At 47.0% G+C, this 16,406-nt stretch overlaps 4 protein-coding genes across 10 annotated transcripts in view; all 4 read left to right on the top strand.

The window, feature by feature from the left end:
• PRKAR2A (protein kinase cAMP-dependent type II regulatory subunit alpha) overlaps window positions 1-3,519 on the top strand; it is a 55,731-nt gene extending 52,212 nt beyond the window's left edge. Inside the window, exons 9-11 of the mRNA XM_058032064.1 lie at window positions 825-890; window positions 1,647-1,785; window positions 2,288-3,519. Of these exons, the coding sequence (XP_057888047.1) occupies window positions 825-890; window positions 1,647-1,785; window positions 2,288-2,421 (339 nt within the window). The 3' untranslated portion in view covers window positions 2,422-3,519. The remainder of the gene's footprint in view (window positions 1-824; window positions 891-1,646; window positions 1,786-2,287) is intronic.
• Window positions 3,520-7,819: 4,300 nt separating this feature from the next.
• RPP14 (ribonuclease P/MRP subunit p14) lies at window positions 7,820-10,219 on the top strand. The gene is made up of 5 exons (XM_058031981.1): window positions 7,820-7,896; window positions 7,998-8,082; window positions 8,763-8,839; window positions 9,428-9,506; window positions 10,132-10,219. Exons 1-5 carry the CDS (start codon window positions 7,826-7,828, stop codon window positions 10,186-10,188), a joined length of 369 nt encoding a protein of 122 aa, XP_057887964.1. The 5' UTR covers window positions 7,820-7,825; the 3' UTR covers window positions 10,189-10,219.
• HTD2 (hydroxyacyl-thioester dehydratase type 2) lies at window positions 10,211-11,297 on the top strand. The gene has a single exon (XM_058031980.1). It carries the CDS (start codon window positions 10,211-10,213, stop codon window positions 10,736-10,738), a length of 528 nt encoding a protein of 175 aa, XP_057887963.1. The 3' UTR covers window positions 10,739-11,297.
• Window positions 11,298-13,635: 2,338 nt separating this feature from the next.
• PXK (PX domain containing serine/threonine kinase like) overlaps window positions 13,636-16,406 on the top strand; it is a 33,034-nt gene continuing 30,263 nt past the window's right edge. For all 7 annotated transcript variants that reach the window (XR_009115086.1, XM_058032312.1, XM_058032311.1 and 4 more), the window contains exon 1: window positions 13,636-13,827. Coding sequence is in view for 6 of the 7 variants with exons in the window: in XM_058032312.1 (XP_057888295.1) it covers window positions 13,726-13,827 (102 nt within the window). In the remaining variant the exon portion in view is untranslated. The remainder of the gene's footprint in view (window positions 13,828-16,406) is intronic.

Genomic DNA, 16,406 nt, shown 5'->3' with positions numbered 1-16,406 from the left:
CTCTCTCTCCTCACTTTGTTTCAGGATTTTCTGGTGAGCTGCTCCCATTCCCTTATCAGTTCCTTTCCCAGCCTTCGTCCCCCTGAAGCCTTTAGTCCCTTTGCTTTTGGTTTGTAGCTGGAGGCACATTGCAGATCTCCACTCTGGCTTCCAGCCCTATGCCAGGCCCACAGGGGCAAAGATAGAGAGGAAATGTCCTTCCTGTCACAGATAAAATTATAACGTGCTGGTGGAGCTCTCCAGAGCAGATGTAAACTGGGATCACTTGAAGATTTTAAACATGATGAGGTTGAGAGAGATGTGAAAAATGTTCTAGAACATCTCACAAAATGACAGAATAGTTGAGGTTGGAAGGGACTCCTGGAAGTCACCCTGTCCAACCCCTCTGCTCAAGAGGGGTTGGACAGAGTTTAATGGCACCTTCTTCCTACTGAAAGAAACAGTCACTGTTAAATAAAATCCCTGTTTTATTAAAATTTGCTTCTGAAAATTCTAGGTTCTGCTTAGTTTCACTAGCTATTGCCTATTTCCATCGGGATCAGAAGATTTTCATTTAAATGATTTTGCTATATATCATCAATCTCCTTTGTGTTTTCCTTTCCTCCTGCCCCCTTACTGAATTATGTGCACTAATACTTCCTTCCCTGTGGGCCCCTCTGCTGTATTACCCAACCAGTCACCTTGTAATGTTAAGAATCTGAGTGTTTGTCAATTCTAGCAGATTTCTGCAGAAGGCCTAGTTCAAATTGAATGCATGAATGCCATTTATACATACTTTCACAGTCAAGTAAAAAAGAATTTATTTTAGCTTTTCTTCTTCACAGGGTGACAAAGCAGACTGTTTTTACATTGTAGAATCTGGAGAAGTAAAAATCTTGATTAAAAGCAAGGTGAGTTCAAATTGAGTGATTAGGCTTTGTATTGATCAATCTGTGATTTGACTGATTAATACAAGAGATGTGAAAAAGCCCACCCTGAGTTATTTTAATATAATATTTTATGATGTTGATCATCATCATTCATGTGATGTAGGTTGTAAAATCCCATACCTGCTCTGAAGCAGCCAGAAATCATTTTACTAAAGTGCCAAGGTCTTTTGCTTCTGTCTGCTGCTCTGCAAACTAACCTGACATGTGAGAGACTGAGAGAGCCTGCAACTCAACCCATCCCATCCCTTCCCACACTGATACACTTTCCCTGGCCTTCAGGGTGGAGATAAAACTTTTCTTCCATGATTGTAGAAGATTGCACATTACAAAGTGTGGGGTCTGTTATCTTCAGTGACACACTAGGTGTTGACAACACCTAGTTGCCAACACCTGGGTCTCTGTGCAGTCTGAAGCAGCCAGGGGAGCAGCATGTGGTGCATGATAAAGCAAAGTCTGTGTTAGGCTACACAGCAGCAGTTCCCAAAGCTGTAGCAGTAGATACCTGCCTGTCTCAGAATTGGTGGACTGGCACACATTTTTCTTACCCAACTTCCAGTTGAACCTGGTGTTGAGTTGTTCTACCATGACTTGGGTGTTGCTAGTTTGAAGGCCTGAAACGAAGGAGCTTTCACAGGTATAAAGGGTCTGGGATTATTAACTGTGGGTTTGTACAAGGACAGAGCTGTGTGCAAATAATGCAACTGCACTGTTTGACAGACCATGACGAGTAAAGAAGCCAATCAAGAGGTGGAGATTGCCCGGTGTCACAGAGGGCAGTACTTTGGAGAGCTTGCACTTGTTACCAACAAACCCAGAGCAGCCTCTGCCTATGCTGTTGGGGAGGTCAAATGTTTAGGTAAGCAGGTGGTCTGTGTTTCTAGTCATCCTTTTCTGTTCTTTGCTTGTCTCGTGGACCATGCTTGAGTGAGCAGCCTTCCAAAACCCAGCAACCTTTTGGTAACTGGCTGTCAGGTTCCAGAAGCTGGGAGCATGAGCTGGAGGGGAGCTCCAGGTGGAAGCTAGAGAAGCACTGCTGCTTCCTCATGGCTGATTTTCTATTTTCTGTGTGTGTGGCCTGTACTGGTTTGTCACACAGTCTTCAGGTCATCTTTTAATACCACTGTGGGTGTATTTGCCTTCTGTGTTTATCCTTGGGATCAGGTTTGTATTTCATTAGTCTTGTTTCACCAAATAACAGTACAGAGAGAAATCACAAACATGATTTCTGTTTCTGTGGCTTCTTTTGAAGCGTCAGCCCTAAGTGTGTTGAACTGAAGGTGTGTGTTCTGAGTTCAAAAAGCAGATTGGTATTTGGTGTCCTTTTTGACAGTCTTGTTTTCACCTCTGTTCCATTACAGTCATGGATGTGCAAGCATTTGAGAGGTTGCTTGGACCCTGCATGGACATTATGAAGAGGAATATTACACATTATGAGGAGCAGCTGGTGGCAATGTTTGGCTCTAGCATGGACCTGATGGATCCAGGGAATTAGGCACAGGGTACCTCAATGCCTTCTTAGTTCAAGACACAGAAAAGCCTCCTATCAGCAACACAACTCACAAGGACAACGGACACTACGGAACAGTTACTGCTGCTGTTTTCTTGGGCATTTTAGAAACCATAAACAAGTCTCAGCACAGATGGATTGCTCACTCCTCCCTGCCTCCACTTTGCTGCTGATACTTCATTATTAGACCTAGATTAAAGATGATTCTAACCCTATGTTCACTTACTTGGTTCAGAATGGCGTCTGTCCAACAGTTCAAGTGCCTGATACGAAACCCAAAGTGTGCAAGACATAGGAGCCTCCTTCCTTCTGGGTGTCACTGTTGGGGTAAATTGTCCCTTCACATTCTCTAGTGGGAGGTTGCCTGTTCTGCAGAGGCAGCCTGTGGAATACAAGCCTTTTATGGGCTGATTACCTTCATCTGATGCTTTCCTTACACAATGTCAAATTTGCTTTTAATTGTAGCATCTGGGTTTGAAGTTAAAGTATCAATGGAGCCAATGAATAAGATGGCACTGAAGTTTTGGTCCACCTGCTGAAAGCAGCAGGTAATAAATAAAGAGAACTCTTTAAACCAAGTAAACTGAGCTGGGGACATGGGAGAGTTTGATTAGCAACCAGATGCAGAAAACGTATTTTAAGTGTTTTCTGAGCAGCAAAGAAAATTGGTTTACTCTATGCTGTCCAACAAAGTGCAGTGGTTCAGATCAAATGGCCTGAAAGTGTCATAATTGTCATCTCCCCAAATTTGCTCCTTGTTCCTGACACTGAGTACATTTTATGGTGGTGAGATAACAATATATGACCTTCTCTTGCTTACAGAGATCCTTTATACTGCTACATTTCCCAGGGTGCAGTTGTTGACTGGGTCAGTTTTAAAGCTTTTTAAGGAGGTGAATGTTTTGTAATTTAAATGAAGACTACTTCTGTACTTGTTTACAGGAGCTTCCCCTAGTCCTAACATTTCACAGTATTTTAACTTCATTAGACACTTGAATGCTTCCAAATACCATGTTGATTTGCTAAACTTTTCAAAAGTTGGCAACATTTGACTTTGTAAAGCAAATGTCTTTGCTAACTACGCAGTTGGTGTGTTTGAGGAGTCTTTTTGGTTTAGGTGATAACTAAGCTAATGATGTTTATCTAAAATACCTGTTAAATTTGCAGCATTTATTAGGTAGATTCTGTTTCTATAGCTTTAAGGACCTTAATTGGCATATGGCTTGAGATTTTATCAGGGTATTATCTAAATAAGAATCAGACCATGAGAAGGATGTTTTTATGGTGTTCAAACAGACTATATATATTCAGACATTGAATTTGGAGGTAATAAATCTAGTGACCCTTTGAGTTTGCATTCTTCCACAGCTCATGCAAAGCATATTGGTGTTTTATGGGGTTATAAATTTTTAATAGTGAATACTAGTGTAACAGAATTTGCTCTTTTTATTCATGGCCATGTAAGCAAGAATGGAAGGATGCTAATCTTGAATTCCTGCTTTTAGTTATCACAGTGGACATTTCTCTAAGGCATGAGATGCTTAGCAGCAACTCTGAGGTGATTTCTGGACAGTTTTTTCCCCACAGTGGATGAGCTCCTCCCATTTCCTGCAATATGAGTAAGATGGAAAGTTGATAAAGTTGAATGACTGTTGTCCAGTTACTGTAATTGCAGTCATATTTTTATATAATGCAAATGATTTGTAATGGACACCGCTGAACTTGGTGTTTCCATATTATTAAAGTTCTGGTCGTGATGTCTAGTGGCTGTTCTACCTGCATGTATTTTAGAACAGTGAATTTCACTTGCTTTCCTGGGCTGTTTTTTTGTCATAAGTTACAGCCAAATAAGCACCAGGTACTCTTCACTCATGCTTCCAAGGTTTAACACCAAAGACAAAAATAATTGTTTTCATCACAGAATTTAAAAAACCGAACAAAACCCAAACAAAACCAACCAAAAAAAAAAAAAAAAAAAAGAAGAAAAAAAAAAAAAGAAAACCAACTCATCAGCTCCTTGCAGTGATAGCAGATATAACTCTTAGGATGCTTTGGGCTCCATGACAAAGAGAGTTTCTGAAGCCAGCTCATGACTGTCCTGTGAACCAAACAGGAACTGGTCTCCAAACCAGCCTGAATTTCTGTGTTGCCTAAACTGTCATGTGAGCTAAAGAGAAACCTGCTGTGAATAATCACCAGCTGGCCTTTGCTGCTCCCAGGCAGAATGTCCTCTCCTTTATCCAGAGGAGCCTGGCAGGTGGGGCTGCCTTACAGATGGGTTCTGTAATGCCTTTGGTTCTGTGCAGGACAGGGCTGTAACCTCAGCACAGGCAAACACTGGCAGTTGCTCCAAAGCTTAACCAAAACCCAGGCAAGGCTGATCTCAGATTCTTGAGATGTTTCTGCCTCGAAGGCAGAATTTGATGGCTTCTGAAAGTCAAAGGAAAAGACAAGAATATAAAATCAAAATATTGGGATCCCATGTGAACAAGAACAAGCTTTTGAAGTTTTACGTTTCTCTGGGCTCCCTGGAGCAATGGCAAACTGGGCAGTGCCATCCTGCACCCAGGCTCTGTGCAGCATCATTCTGTGCTGTAGAGAGGCAGCTGGCTTTGAGCTGGAAGAAAATGAGCTGCTAAGAAGGCTCATCCATTTAAGAGCTATAATGTGCAATGTGCCTGATTAGTTTGGTCGGGTTTAACCAACCTGTTTGTACAGTTTTGGAGCATGGAGGTAGTGGAAAGAAAGCTTCTTTAGTAAGATACTCAATATTGCCAGGAATCTGGTTAGAGCACCAGCAGTGAGCAAAAGTGGGCGATGTGCAAGTGCTGATACTGAGTCCAGGGAGCAAGTGCAGCACCCGTTTGTGACCATCTGCCCCACCCCTGTATCTCAGCTCGTTCCTTTGCACTCTGTTCATTGCAGTTGTTGCAATGTTGTAAGCCCAGGTGTTTTGTTACCACTCAGTGTTCAGTAAATCTGCCACTGAGTCTCTGAAATTGGCAGTGAAGAGAGATTAGTTTTTAATAAAACAACTCAGCAGCAAAGTGGGCACAGAGGATCATGTTTTTGAGGCTTAGAGGAAGACATCTCCTGTTTGTGATTCCCTGCTTGTGATTGTTGTGAAGTCAGTGAGAGGAGCTTTCAGTGGTTAAATATCCTGGCACTTGGTATTTCTAATGTAATTTCTAATGTCACAGCACAGGTTTAACAATGTAAAAGAACAAAAAAGTGTGGAAGTGCTCCCTTCTTAGAAACAAAAGTGCAGAACTTAAAATAAAACTTTGAAAACAAAGTGCAATTTTGCACACAGGGCAAAAAAACCCTGAAACTCCTTTGAATGTCACTTCCATTCTTCCTTTCTTTTGCTGAAAGCAGACTCTTGTTCTTGACTTGTATTTGTAAACTAGTCTTGCCAAAATACACGTTGGGTTTTTTCACTTCAGATAATTTTTGTTGTTACAGTCGTTGCTGATCATTTCAACTTCTTTCAAACCATACATTTTATTTCAAGAGGCCTTCCCTGTGGATTTCCTCCTGGTGCTCTGCAGCACTACACTGCTCTTTCAAGAGGCAAGAGAAAGTCACCTCACAGGAGACACTCAACACAGCTTAGCTGGCTGGAGCTAATGATGCGCTACTAATTTTCCTCTGTGGGGCAGGAGGGGAATTAAATTCTGCATAAAGTTGCTACCTCAAGGCTCCAAGTGCTTTTACAGGTCTTTCACTTGGGAGAATTTAATAAGACAGTTCTTAAAATTGGTCTGTTCTTTTGAGTTAAATGGTTTTTTTTAATTGATTCATTGAGGGACCCTTATTTTAATTCATTTTACTACTTGATTCTCAAAGGATGAACAGCTGCGAAGTTTGATTCTTGCACTGTAGTGTTGAACATGAAAGAAAAATATCTGCCATATAAACATATGGTTTTAACAAGTTAAACCACTCTGGGGTTCAGCTTCACTTTTGGTTAATAAAAAACTGACCTGTTGTGTCCAGCCTTCCTGTACAGTCCTGTGTGTGCTCGTTATTGACTCGCTGCAGCTGACACAGCCCCAGCCTTCCAGCAGCTCCCTGGATGCACTGGGAGTGCCTGAGTGAGTTCCTCTTGCAGCACCTGCCCCACTGCAGTAACAAAAATACATTTCATACAGCACCTGACCTCCAAGTTTTGCTGCTTGGTGATGAAATTTTACTAATATCTTAAAAGTAATACAAACTGCTGTAGTTTGTATTACTTGTAGTAATGTTGGTCCCATTAAACTGGCTGCTCTGATAAGTTTGCCAAATTATTGTGGAACTGATTTATTGAGGACTACACTAACTGGTGCTCAGTTCCCAGGAGAAACAGAGTATTCCTGAAGGTATCTTGTTAGCCTACACTTACAGCTACTGAACTTTACGTGGCACACTGCCTTTTCTTTAACTTAACTAACAATCTGAAAATTACTTTGGTACGTGTGAAATTATATTTGCTTTTGCTGAAGTTTTGTTTCTGAATGTTTGGCAGAGTTTGGTATGTTTGTTACAGTTAATACACCATTTTTGAATCAGCCCTGGAGCAGAGCTCAGGTGGATTGTGGTGCTAAGCTTGAGAAAGCTCTGCTGGAATAATGAGCTTTGCACAGACTGAGCCGTGTGAAGGTGCAGGCAAAAGTGTGCTGTGATTCAAGCTTGCTGGATGTACATTGGGCTGCTCTGCAGTGTTACCCTGCTGGGGTCGATGCTAATTCCTGGGTAAACCTTCTGGTAAAAGAAGGACGATTCTGTTAAGTTCTTTTGAGGATAATATTTAACTATTTCAGCAGAGCAAACATACTTCCATCCTTTCTGCTGTTTCTGTGGTAAGGATACATTTCATGCCAATCTTTAGAGCGGGTACAAGATACTAAAATTGTGTTATTTTACCATCTGAATCAACTGTTGCCTGGTGAGTGCAGACAGGCTGCCAGGCTCGTTCTGTGCACTTTCCAATTCCTTTCAGCTGTGCGTCCCTGCAAATCTGAGGCTGGGGCAGCAGAGTCTCCTCATGTTTATAACCTTTACCAGGAGCTCTCTCGGGAGCAGCCCCTTAGCTCGGAGGCCCAGCGCAGCCGCGTTCCTGTGCCCGTGTTTGTGCTGCGGCGCTCCGCGTTTGCCTTCGCGAAGCTAAAGGTTTGCATGCCGCTCTTGGTCTGTTCCCGCCGCTTCCCAGAGATTCATCTCAGCTTCAGACACCGCTCTGGCTCTCCTCCGTCCGCAGGGCTGCGCTCGGTGCCGCGGGCACGGCTGCGGGCCTGGGCCCGGCCACGGCGACACCGGAGGCGCCGCGCGGTTGCCATGGTGATAGTGACCCCGCGCGGCCGCCGTAGAAGGGGCGGGCAGCGCGCGCGGCCCGGCGGGGCCGGGAATGGCGGCGGCCGCGTTCGAGCGGCGCGTGCTGCGGAGCGCGGCCGAGCATCACTATCTGCGCGTGCGCCTGTGAGCGGCACCCCCGAACTGGGAGCCTCCAAACCGGGACCCCCGAGCCCCCCTCAGAGCCCTCCTGGCCCCTCCTGACCGCTGCTCTCTCCTTCCCGCAGGGAGCTGCCCGACGGCGGGGCCCGGCCGAACGCCGCGCAGTTCAAGCAGCTCGTGGTGACGGCGCTGAGGGAGCTGCACGGAGAGGTGGGACCGGTACCGGGACTGCGGCTCCGGCCCGGGCCGGGAGAGCCTTGCGGGAGCGGGGTGCTGTCCCGGAACAGCCCAGGGGTGGATGGGCCGGGTTTGACCCGCCTGTAGCCGGTTAGCAGCCGCCCTCCCGACTCGCTGCCAGTGGAGCCGTGCGGTTCGGTTCGGTGCCCGCAGCCGTCCCTGGCAGCGCTCAGGGTCGGGTTGGACCGGGCTCGGAGCAGCCCGCTCCAGTGGAAGGTACCTCTGACCCTGGCAGCGGGGCTGGAGCTGGGGGAACTCTGTAAGGTCCCTTCCAGCTCAGACCGCTCTTTGATACTTGTTTTTAGAATTTATGGTTGGAGAGAAGCTTTAAAAAGAGAACTGTGAGAAGGGAACAGCTTTTGGATGGGAAAGTCCACAGCACTGGTTTTGCTCTGTGTACTCTATTGCTGGCTGACTTTAGGCAGGTCACATCACCTCTTGGCTGTAATGTGGAAATAAAAGTGGTTTCTAAAGACCTCTGAGAGGAAGGGTACTGTTTAAAATCCACGATGTTGTAGCTGAAACACTTGTGTGAGATTTGAGCATATCTATAACACCTTTAATGATGTAACATGCTGGGGGTGAAATCAGTTGCCTATAAACCACGATAAGAACACAGAGTGATATTTACTAAATAACATTTGTTTTCGTAGGTTGGAGCAGCTTTGCCTGTTGATGTCTTAACCTATGAGGAAAAAACTCTGTCTGCCATTTTAAGAGTCATTAGCAGGTAAGGTGCAGTCAGTCTGTGCTTCCATGCCATGAAAATATTTTTTGTAAGAAAATAGAACTCTTAAACTAAGAATGACCTGTGAAGAATTAAGCCTAACCTGCAGATATTTGCATACAGCATGCAGAAAATAATTACTGAGTCTTGGTAGCTTTGTGCATCAGTATGTTATTCCTGCTTTAAACCAGAATGATTTTAATGGCTTTAAGACAGGAAGTAAGCATTGCTGAGGTAGTGACTTTAAATCTCTTTCTATAGTAAAGATGAGAACCGTTACTCTAAATGGTGATGACAACTGCAAGTGATTTGGATGAAGAATGAACTTAAATGCACACTGAGAGCAAGAACAGTTCTGGTAAAGTGAACTTGAGGTTGCAGTACATATCTCTGTGTCAAAGACAAGAGACTGCAGCCACTGCAGTAATCCTTCAAGATGCAGTTTTGCAGATGCAAGTGAAATTACCAACTGTTGAACTGTTAAGGGTTTGTTACACTTTGCGTAACATACTTTCTATTTGAGATATCTATGCTGCAGGAAAACAGAAGCCCCCAAATTTTATTAATATATTTTCTTTTATTTTTATTTAGTGGCCTTGTCAAGCTGTGGAGTGCTCTCACCTTGCTGGGCTTCTACCAGAACAGGAGGTGTGCCTTCCGGGTGCTGCAGGTAAAGCCCTGTGGGGCTGGGTGCCTTCCCCCAGCTGTCAGCTCTGGCTCTAAGCTTGGCAGGCTGCCTCAGCCTACTGCCTTTTCATAGGGAGATGGCCTAGATGCCAAACTGCCTTGCTTTGGGAATGATGTCCCTTTCAGTGCAGGTCTGTGGGCCCCTGGTTGAGCAGTTCTCATCTTAAAATGAGTCTTGTACAATGTGACAGTAGTGGCTGTCTCATAACTTCATGGTTTCACTCCAGTGACAAGTCCTGATGTCATTAATACACCTGCAAGAAAATAATTTCTGGCAAGTGCTGTTCATGACCGACATCTTGATCCAGGTTTTATTTTCCCTACTTCACTTTCCACCTTTCTAATGGTTATTGTCAACTGACCTTGTTTAACATGCATTTCCAGAGCTTATTTTTTTCCAGAGGATGCTGCTTAATAAAATGAGTTCTGAGAATTCTTTGTTTCTGAAGCAATGGGTAGACAAAAGTCTGCTCAGGCATAACTCTAAGATTTTAATCTATCATGTGAAAGGAAAATTGAAGTATTTTTGACTCTGAGAGCATTTGATGGTGGATTTTTTTAAGGCTTTAGTTGTTCAGTTTTGTTTGTTTTTTCTTTCCCCAAACCAGACATCTCCGTTTCTGCTTGCGTTATCTGGCAACAGTAGAGAATTAGTCTTGAACTGAAGGCAATTGATGGTTCAGCTGCATGCAGGAGAAGTTCCTGGAAATGTTGTGGCCTTTCAGGCATGGAATTTCTGGAGGGATTTTCCAGCAAAGAGCCTTGGCAAAGCCAATGTTTATCAACTCACTGCTTGGACATCCTGCGTTTCAGAACTTACACATAAAAGTTGGAGACAAAGCTGAACTTAGCAAGGCTTTTACACAGAATGATGTCATTACTTTTTCTTCTTTAACAGGTGACACAAATCCTTTGCATTTAAATGAAGAGTTTGCAAAGAAGTCTAGGTTTGGGAGAACCATTGTCCATGGAGTTCTGATCAATGGACTTATTTCTGCAGTTCTGGGCACCAAAATGCCTGGTCAAGGATGTATATTTCTCTCCCAGGAGATTCGTTTTCCAGCTCCTTTGTATGTTGGTGAAGAAGTCACAGCTGCAGCAGAAGTGAAACGACTGAAGGGTTCTGTTGCACACATTTCTGTATCATGTCAGGTCAGAGAAAGTGGGAAAACTGTTATGGAAGGGATGGTGAAAGTCATGGTACCAGAGGGTTAGAGCTGTTTGTCATGTGCAACCTCAGCATAAAGGCCAGAACCAATGTACACTTAGTTTTGAGTCCCTTTTTATGTGAAATCACAAAACCAGTAAATTTGCAACAAAAGCCTTTCAAAATGTCTGAAAGTGCACAAACTTAACTACAACTGCATTGAAATTAGAGCTTTTCCTTTTTTCACCATGATGGGTTTCTCTGCCAAGGTGAACCAGGCACTTGCTGTGACAAAGTGGCACATTCAGAGAGGCCTTTGTGCTGCCACAGTGGGAAGTTTGGACTGGTGGGGCTCACACTGAGGCTGTTCTTTCTGGTAATATTGCAGTCCACACCAGCAAAGTTTAGTTAAAACTTGTTCCTTCTGTACAAAGCAGCTGTACTGCCAACAAGCACCGGGGAGGGGACAGTGCTGTGTTCAAAAGAAACAGAAGTGGAGGTGCTGACACTCATGTACTGCAAGATGTGTTGTCATCTGCATGGCAGCTCCAGCTGGTGCTGCTTCTGAAACTTGCCTCCCAGAAAGAGAGTGAAGAAGGCTTTAAAAAAATATATTGTCACAACTTGTACTGACTGTATTTGTGCTCCTGAGGGCAAGGCAAACAAGGGCAGATGATTTGAGTACTAACTGTATGGCTTCTCTCTCTTTGCTTAAATGTGTGAACATGGATTTCCCTTTGTCCACTGAAAGTACCTTGGTAGAGTAGACTCCTGGTAAATTCATTGGTAAATCATCTGGGTTAAATTATTTTAGTACTGGCATAAGATTGTTATACACTAAGGAACTTCTTTTAGGAAGGATTGAGGCCATCAGGAGTCAGTTGGTGGCTCATATAACTTGCTGGCTAAGTGTCTGTTATCCCCCTGTCTTCTCTGCAGCACAAATGTATTTGAAACTTTCCTTGGCTGCAAATAACCTCAGGAGTTGTCTGCTAAGAAAAGAGAGTTTCTCCTCAGCCTGTGGTGAAAGCTACTGGTAAAACAGCTGCCCTGCCAGAGTGTGCTGCACTCTAACCCCAGGTGTTAGTCACTGGAGCAGAGGGAGGGGTGATGTGTCAGGTGTTTGACTCCATGCCTTCTCCTTCCAAAGCTTGGAGTTTGGCCTGTGTGCAACCTGGAAGCAGTAATTAGGAAGAGGTTTCCTTATCTCTTGTCTCTAGGAGCTGTTTCACTTCAAGTTTCCTTTCCTTCTGCCTCAGGTCACTGCCTGTCACTGGCTTTTGCTGGACAAGGCACTTCATCCAAGCAGGCCCCCTCCTTCCCCTGCCTCTCCAAGTGGAAGTTGTCTTGTTAAGGCCTCTTAACAAAATGAATCAGATCTGTGCCTGACCTCCTGGGTCACTGCAGGAGCAGTAGTTTGGGGAGTTGGGGTTGCTGTTCCAGCCTGGCTGCTGAAGCACAGCAACACAGCCCATTTTCCTCTCATCACGGAGCTACAAGACAGATGGATGAAGCTGTTCATGACACCTGCTCCAGGTGTATGACAAACCCCAGCTCTGCAGTCTTACAACATCTTAAGTGAGAGTAATTCCTGTGTACGGTGTAAAAAGAGGAAATGCAGACAGGTGCCCAACTTGTAGGTTCTCAAGCACTAAGCAGTATTCAAATAGAAAGTTTCTTATGCTGCTGCAATCAGTCACATTGAGAAATTGTTCACAGCCTTAATATGCGTTCTGAAAAACAACCAAACCAGAAACCAAAACCACAAAAAAGATCAACTCCAAAGCCTAAATTCTAGGAATCGAGTAAAATATACAGTATATTCTGATTATTTTATTAACACAAAACCCCGTGAGAGGTAAAGAGCAGCAAGTGCCCTTATAATTTTCCTGGTCTCTTTGGGAGCAGTGTCTCGGGGCTGATGCCCCCGGGGCTGCAGCTGCTGTTGCTGCTGTCGGTGCTACCGGGGGCACCAGGCACGGGAGGCTTGGGTGGCGGGGTGACCAGCCTGCACTCATGGCTTCCCCTCCAGCCCCTTTCCAACCCCGTGGGGACGAACCTCCTCGTATCCCCCATCCCCGCCGTGTCCCCCATCTTTCCCTGTCCCCCGTCTCTCCCTGTCCCCGTCTCTCCGTGTCCCCATCTCTCCCTGTCCCCGTCTCTCCGTGTCCCCATCTCTCCCTGTCCCCGTCTCTCCCTGTCCCCGTCTCTCCGTGTCCCCGTCTCTCCCTGTCCCCGTCTGTCCCTGTCCCCGTCTCTCCCTGTCCCCCGTCTCTCCGTGTCCCCGTCTCTCCGTGTCCCCGTCTCTCCGTGTCCCCGTCTCTCCCTGTCCCCCGTCTCTCCCTGTCCCCCGTCTCTCCGTGTCCCCGTCTCTCCGTGTCCCCGTCTCTCCGTGTCCCCATCTCTCCCTGTCCCCGTCTCTCCCTGTCCCCGTCTCTCCCTGTCCCCATCTCTCCCTGTCCCCCGTCTCTCCGTGTCCCCATCTTTCCCTGTCCCCGTCTCTCCCTGTCCCCATCTTTCCCTGTCCCCCGTCTCTCCCTGTCCCCCGTCTCTCCGTGTCCCCATCTTTCCCTGTCCCCGTCTCTCCCTGTCCCCCGTCTCTCCCTGTCCCCGTCTCTCCCTGTCCCCGTCTCTCCCTGTCCCCGTCTCTCCCTGTCCCCATCTTTCCCTGTCCCCCGTCTCTCCCTGTCCCCCGTCTCTCCGTGTCCCCGTCTCTCCCTGTCCCCGTCTCTCCGTGTCCCCCGTCTCTCCCTGTCCCCGTCTCTCCCTGTCCCCCGTCTCTCCCTGTCCCCCGTCTCTCCGTGTCCCCGTCTCTCCGTGTCCCCGTCTCTCCCTGTCCCCGTCTCTCCCTGTCCCCGTCTCTCCCTGTCCCGCGCTCCCGGGGCGGGACCCGCGCGGAGCGGCGGCCGCGGCGCCCCCTTGCGGCGGGCGGTGGCAGCGGCGGCGCTAAGGCCCCGCGGCGGCGGCGGCGCTGCCGTGTTGACAGCGGCGGCCGCGCCGGGAGCTGCCCCGGGAAGCGGGTTGGCGGCGCCGGTTCTCCGCTCCCAGCTCCGCTATGGCCTTCATGGAGAAGCCGCCGGCCGGCAAGGTGCTGCTGGACGACACGGTGCCGCTGACAGCGCAGATCGAGGCGAGCCAGAGCCTGCACTCGCACACGGTGAGCGGGGCAGGCCGGGCCGCGGGGGCAGGCGGGAGCGGCCGGGGCGGGGGAGGGAATGGAGGGAGCCGGTACCGGGGGCGCCGGGGGGTGCTCGGGGTGCGCGGGGCCGGCCGGGGCACGGCGGGAGCGGGGCTGGGCGGGGGCCTGAGCCGAGCCCGCGGCAGCGGGGCCGGGGGTGGCGGGAGGCGGCGGCTGCGGCGGGGCACTGCGGGGTGCGCTGGGGGCGAGCGGGAGCGGGGCGGGAGGCAGCGCGGGTCCCAGCGCCCCGGAGCCCCGCGGGGGGGAGCGGCGGTGCCGCTGCTCGTTCGGCTCCTTTGGCCCCTCTCTGCCCGCGGGGCTCCCGGGGACAGCCGGCAGCACCCCCGGGAGGCACCGGGGGCTCTGCGGGGGCGGCCGCTGCGGGGTTCGGCTGCCCCGCGGCCGCTCCGAGCGGGCCTGTGCGTTCCTGTGATTCCTGCTGCCCCCGGGCTGGGCAGCCCGCGGAGCAGAGATGGGCTCTGCCCGCCGCGTTCCGGTGGCGGTGATGGAGTTACACGTGAACGGGCTGCATTCGCCTCCGGGTCCTGCCGTGGGGCCGAGCGGCGGCTGCGAACCGCAGGGACCCCGCAGCCCCAGCCCCGGTTCTCAGCTCGGGGAGCGGCGGCACTCAGCAGAACAAACCCTGCCGTGACTTGGGTGTCACGGATTAATTCTTTGGGATGCCTAGGACACATGCACAGTGCTTCCATAAGAACTGTCTTTGAGCATGCAGCAATAATGCAAATTCTACAATGTCCTGTTTGCAGTTATTTTCCAGTTTGGAAACCGGGTTTCATTATAGTATAACCAAGCAGTAGCGTGAATCAGAGGACTGTAATGAGCTGAGAGCAGGGATGCTGGAGAGGAGGCCAGAGGTAGCTCAGCAGCAGGTACTCCATTTGGAAGCTTGCTTTGAATGGAGAGAGGGTTTCCTTATGTCCCTTACCCACCTCTGATGCCTGCATTGTGGATTGCTTCCTGGTTCCCTGCATCTGTTGCGTACCCTTAACCTGAACAACAATAACTGCAGGTTCACCATGGGGTATACACTAATTTACAGACTGTCTTATTACATACTCTTCATATAAATAATTCACACTAAGAAGTGGCTTATTTTTTGTCTGAGGAACTCACATTTCTTGACATTCCAGTCTTTCTCTGAACAGAAGTTACCTATGAGAAATTGTCTAGGAGGTCTTGTGAATCCAACAGGCTGTGGCTCTCAATTGGTGCACCTCCTCTTCTTATACGTAAGACTAAAGAGGTTTATTTCCTGGCAAGTGTGATGCTTTTTACCTGATTCAATAGCTGAAGGATGGGTGTGCCAAGTCCTGTGAGAAGTTGTGTAACTCCTAATACTCCCCAGCAGACCAGATTATGTTTCGTTAGTAGCTTGTTTCCTTATTATGCTTTTTCCTTAGTGCAAATGACAATAGCGTTTTGTGTTCTTTCCTTTGGTTTGCATGATTCTGGTTGGAAAAGTCACAAGATTCTTTTAGAATGATCACTTGGAAGAACTTTTGCAATCCAGACTCTCCTTGTGTCATCTTGTGTGAGGGAGTGCGATAGCCCTGTCTTTCATCTCTGTGTTCTGTTACTAACAGTTGTGCAGGAAAATTCTCTGCTGTTTTCTTCTGATCTTTTCTTAATAACAGAATGCTGGAGCACCGTGCCTTTTGAGTTAGAATCTGTCTCTAAGATACATCTATTAGTAATTGTTTGTTTTACTGCAGAAGCCCTGTTGATAGCTGAAAGATGGCTTGAAGTGTGTGTAGCACAGATGGTTTATACAGAGCCAGTGTGGGATAACAAAATACAGGAAGCCATTAGCAGAGACTTGGTTTCTTATTTGATGTAAGTGGACTATTCTGTCATTTCAGATACTTCATCTTATGTCCCTGGTGCGTGAATAGCTTGTTTATTGGTGGGTGATGCTGTCCCTGACTTGAACTTTCCTGATTCAAAATAAGCTGCAGAAATAAATCCTTGTCTCTCAAGAAGTGTGTAAATTAAGCCCTTCTAAGAAATAAGGATTGAAGTGTTTGTGTGGGGCCTCAAAACTGTATTTTACTTTGTTAAATTATAGCTAGAAGAAAATAGATTGTCATTAAATGAATGCTTTTCAGTTTTGTTCTTCATTCCACGTAAAGTGGTATCTTCAAAAGATGTAGATCTGTAAAATCCTTTATCCCAAACTAATGTTTGGAGAACTAGGCCTGTTCAAAGGCAAAGGCAGCCATGAAATTTTTTTTATTCTTTTGTCAGCATTATATATTAAGATTTTTAAATGTCGATTAGTGTTGAAAGAGTTGTTTTAAACTTGGGTTTGTATTTTTTTCCTGTAGATCATAGCTTCTAAAAGCACTCATATGAAGATGGCTTAGTCTGAGTTTAGGTGCAACTTTAACATGGCAACTGAACTACTAATTATGTAAACCTTCTGTTGGTGCTGAAAATAGCCAGTCTTCTGAAAAAACAGCTAAGGAAAAGGTGAAGAATTTCAGGAAAAGCTCTGTAGACATGGTGAAATACCACACAGAAGACCAAAGCTTGTGTCT

This window comes from Melospiza georgiana, chromosome 11 (assembly GCF_028018845.1).
Source record: "Melospiza georgiana isolate bMelGeo1 chromosome 11, bMelGeo1.pri, whole genome shotgun sequence".
Classification (NCBI taxonomy): Eukaryota; Metazoa; Chordata; class Aves; order Passeriformes; family Passerellidae; genus Melospiza; species Melospiza georgiana.
Note: the sequence above shows the minus strand (reverse complement) of the source record. Positions and strands in the feature narration are given on the sequence as shown.

Excerpts from the sequence above, each read along its gene's own strand:
- HTD2 (XM_058031980.1), top strand. The coding sequence starts at position 10,211 with ATGCAGGAGAAGTTCCTGGAAATGTTGTGGCCTTTCAGGCATGGAATT.
- RPP14 (XM_058031981.1), top strand. The coding sequence starts at position 7,826 with ATGGCGGCGGCCGCGTTCGAGCGGCGCGTGCTGCGGAGCGCGGCCGAG. Across the intron at positions 8,083-8,762 it reads TGAGGGAGCTGCACGGAGAG|GTTGGAGCAGCTTTGCCTGT; the intron begins GTGGGACCGGTA and ends TTGTTTTCGTAG. Across the intron at positions 8,840-9,427 it reads ATTTTAAGAGTCATTAGCAG|TGGCCTTGTCAAGCTGTGGA; the intron begins GTAAGGTGCAGT and ends ATTTTTATTTAG.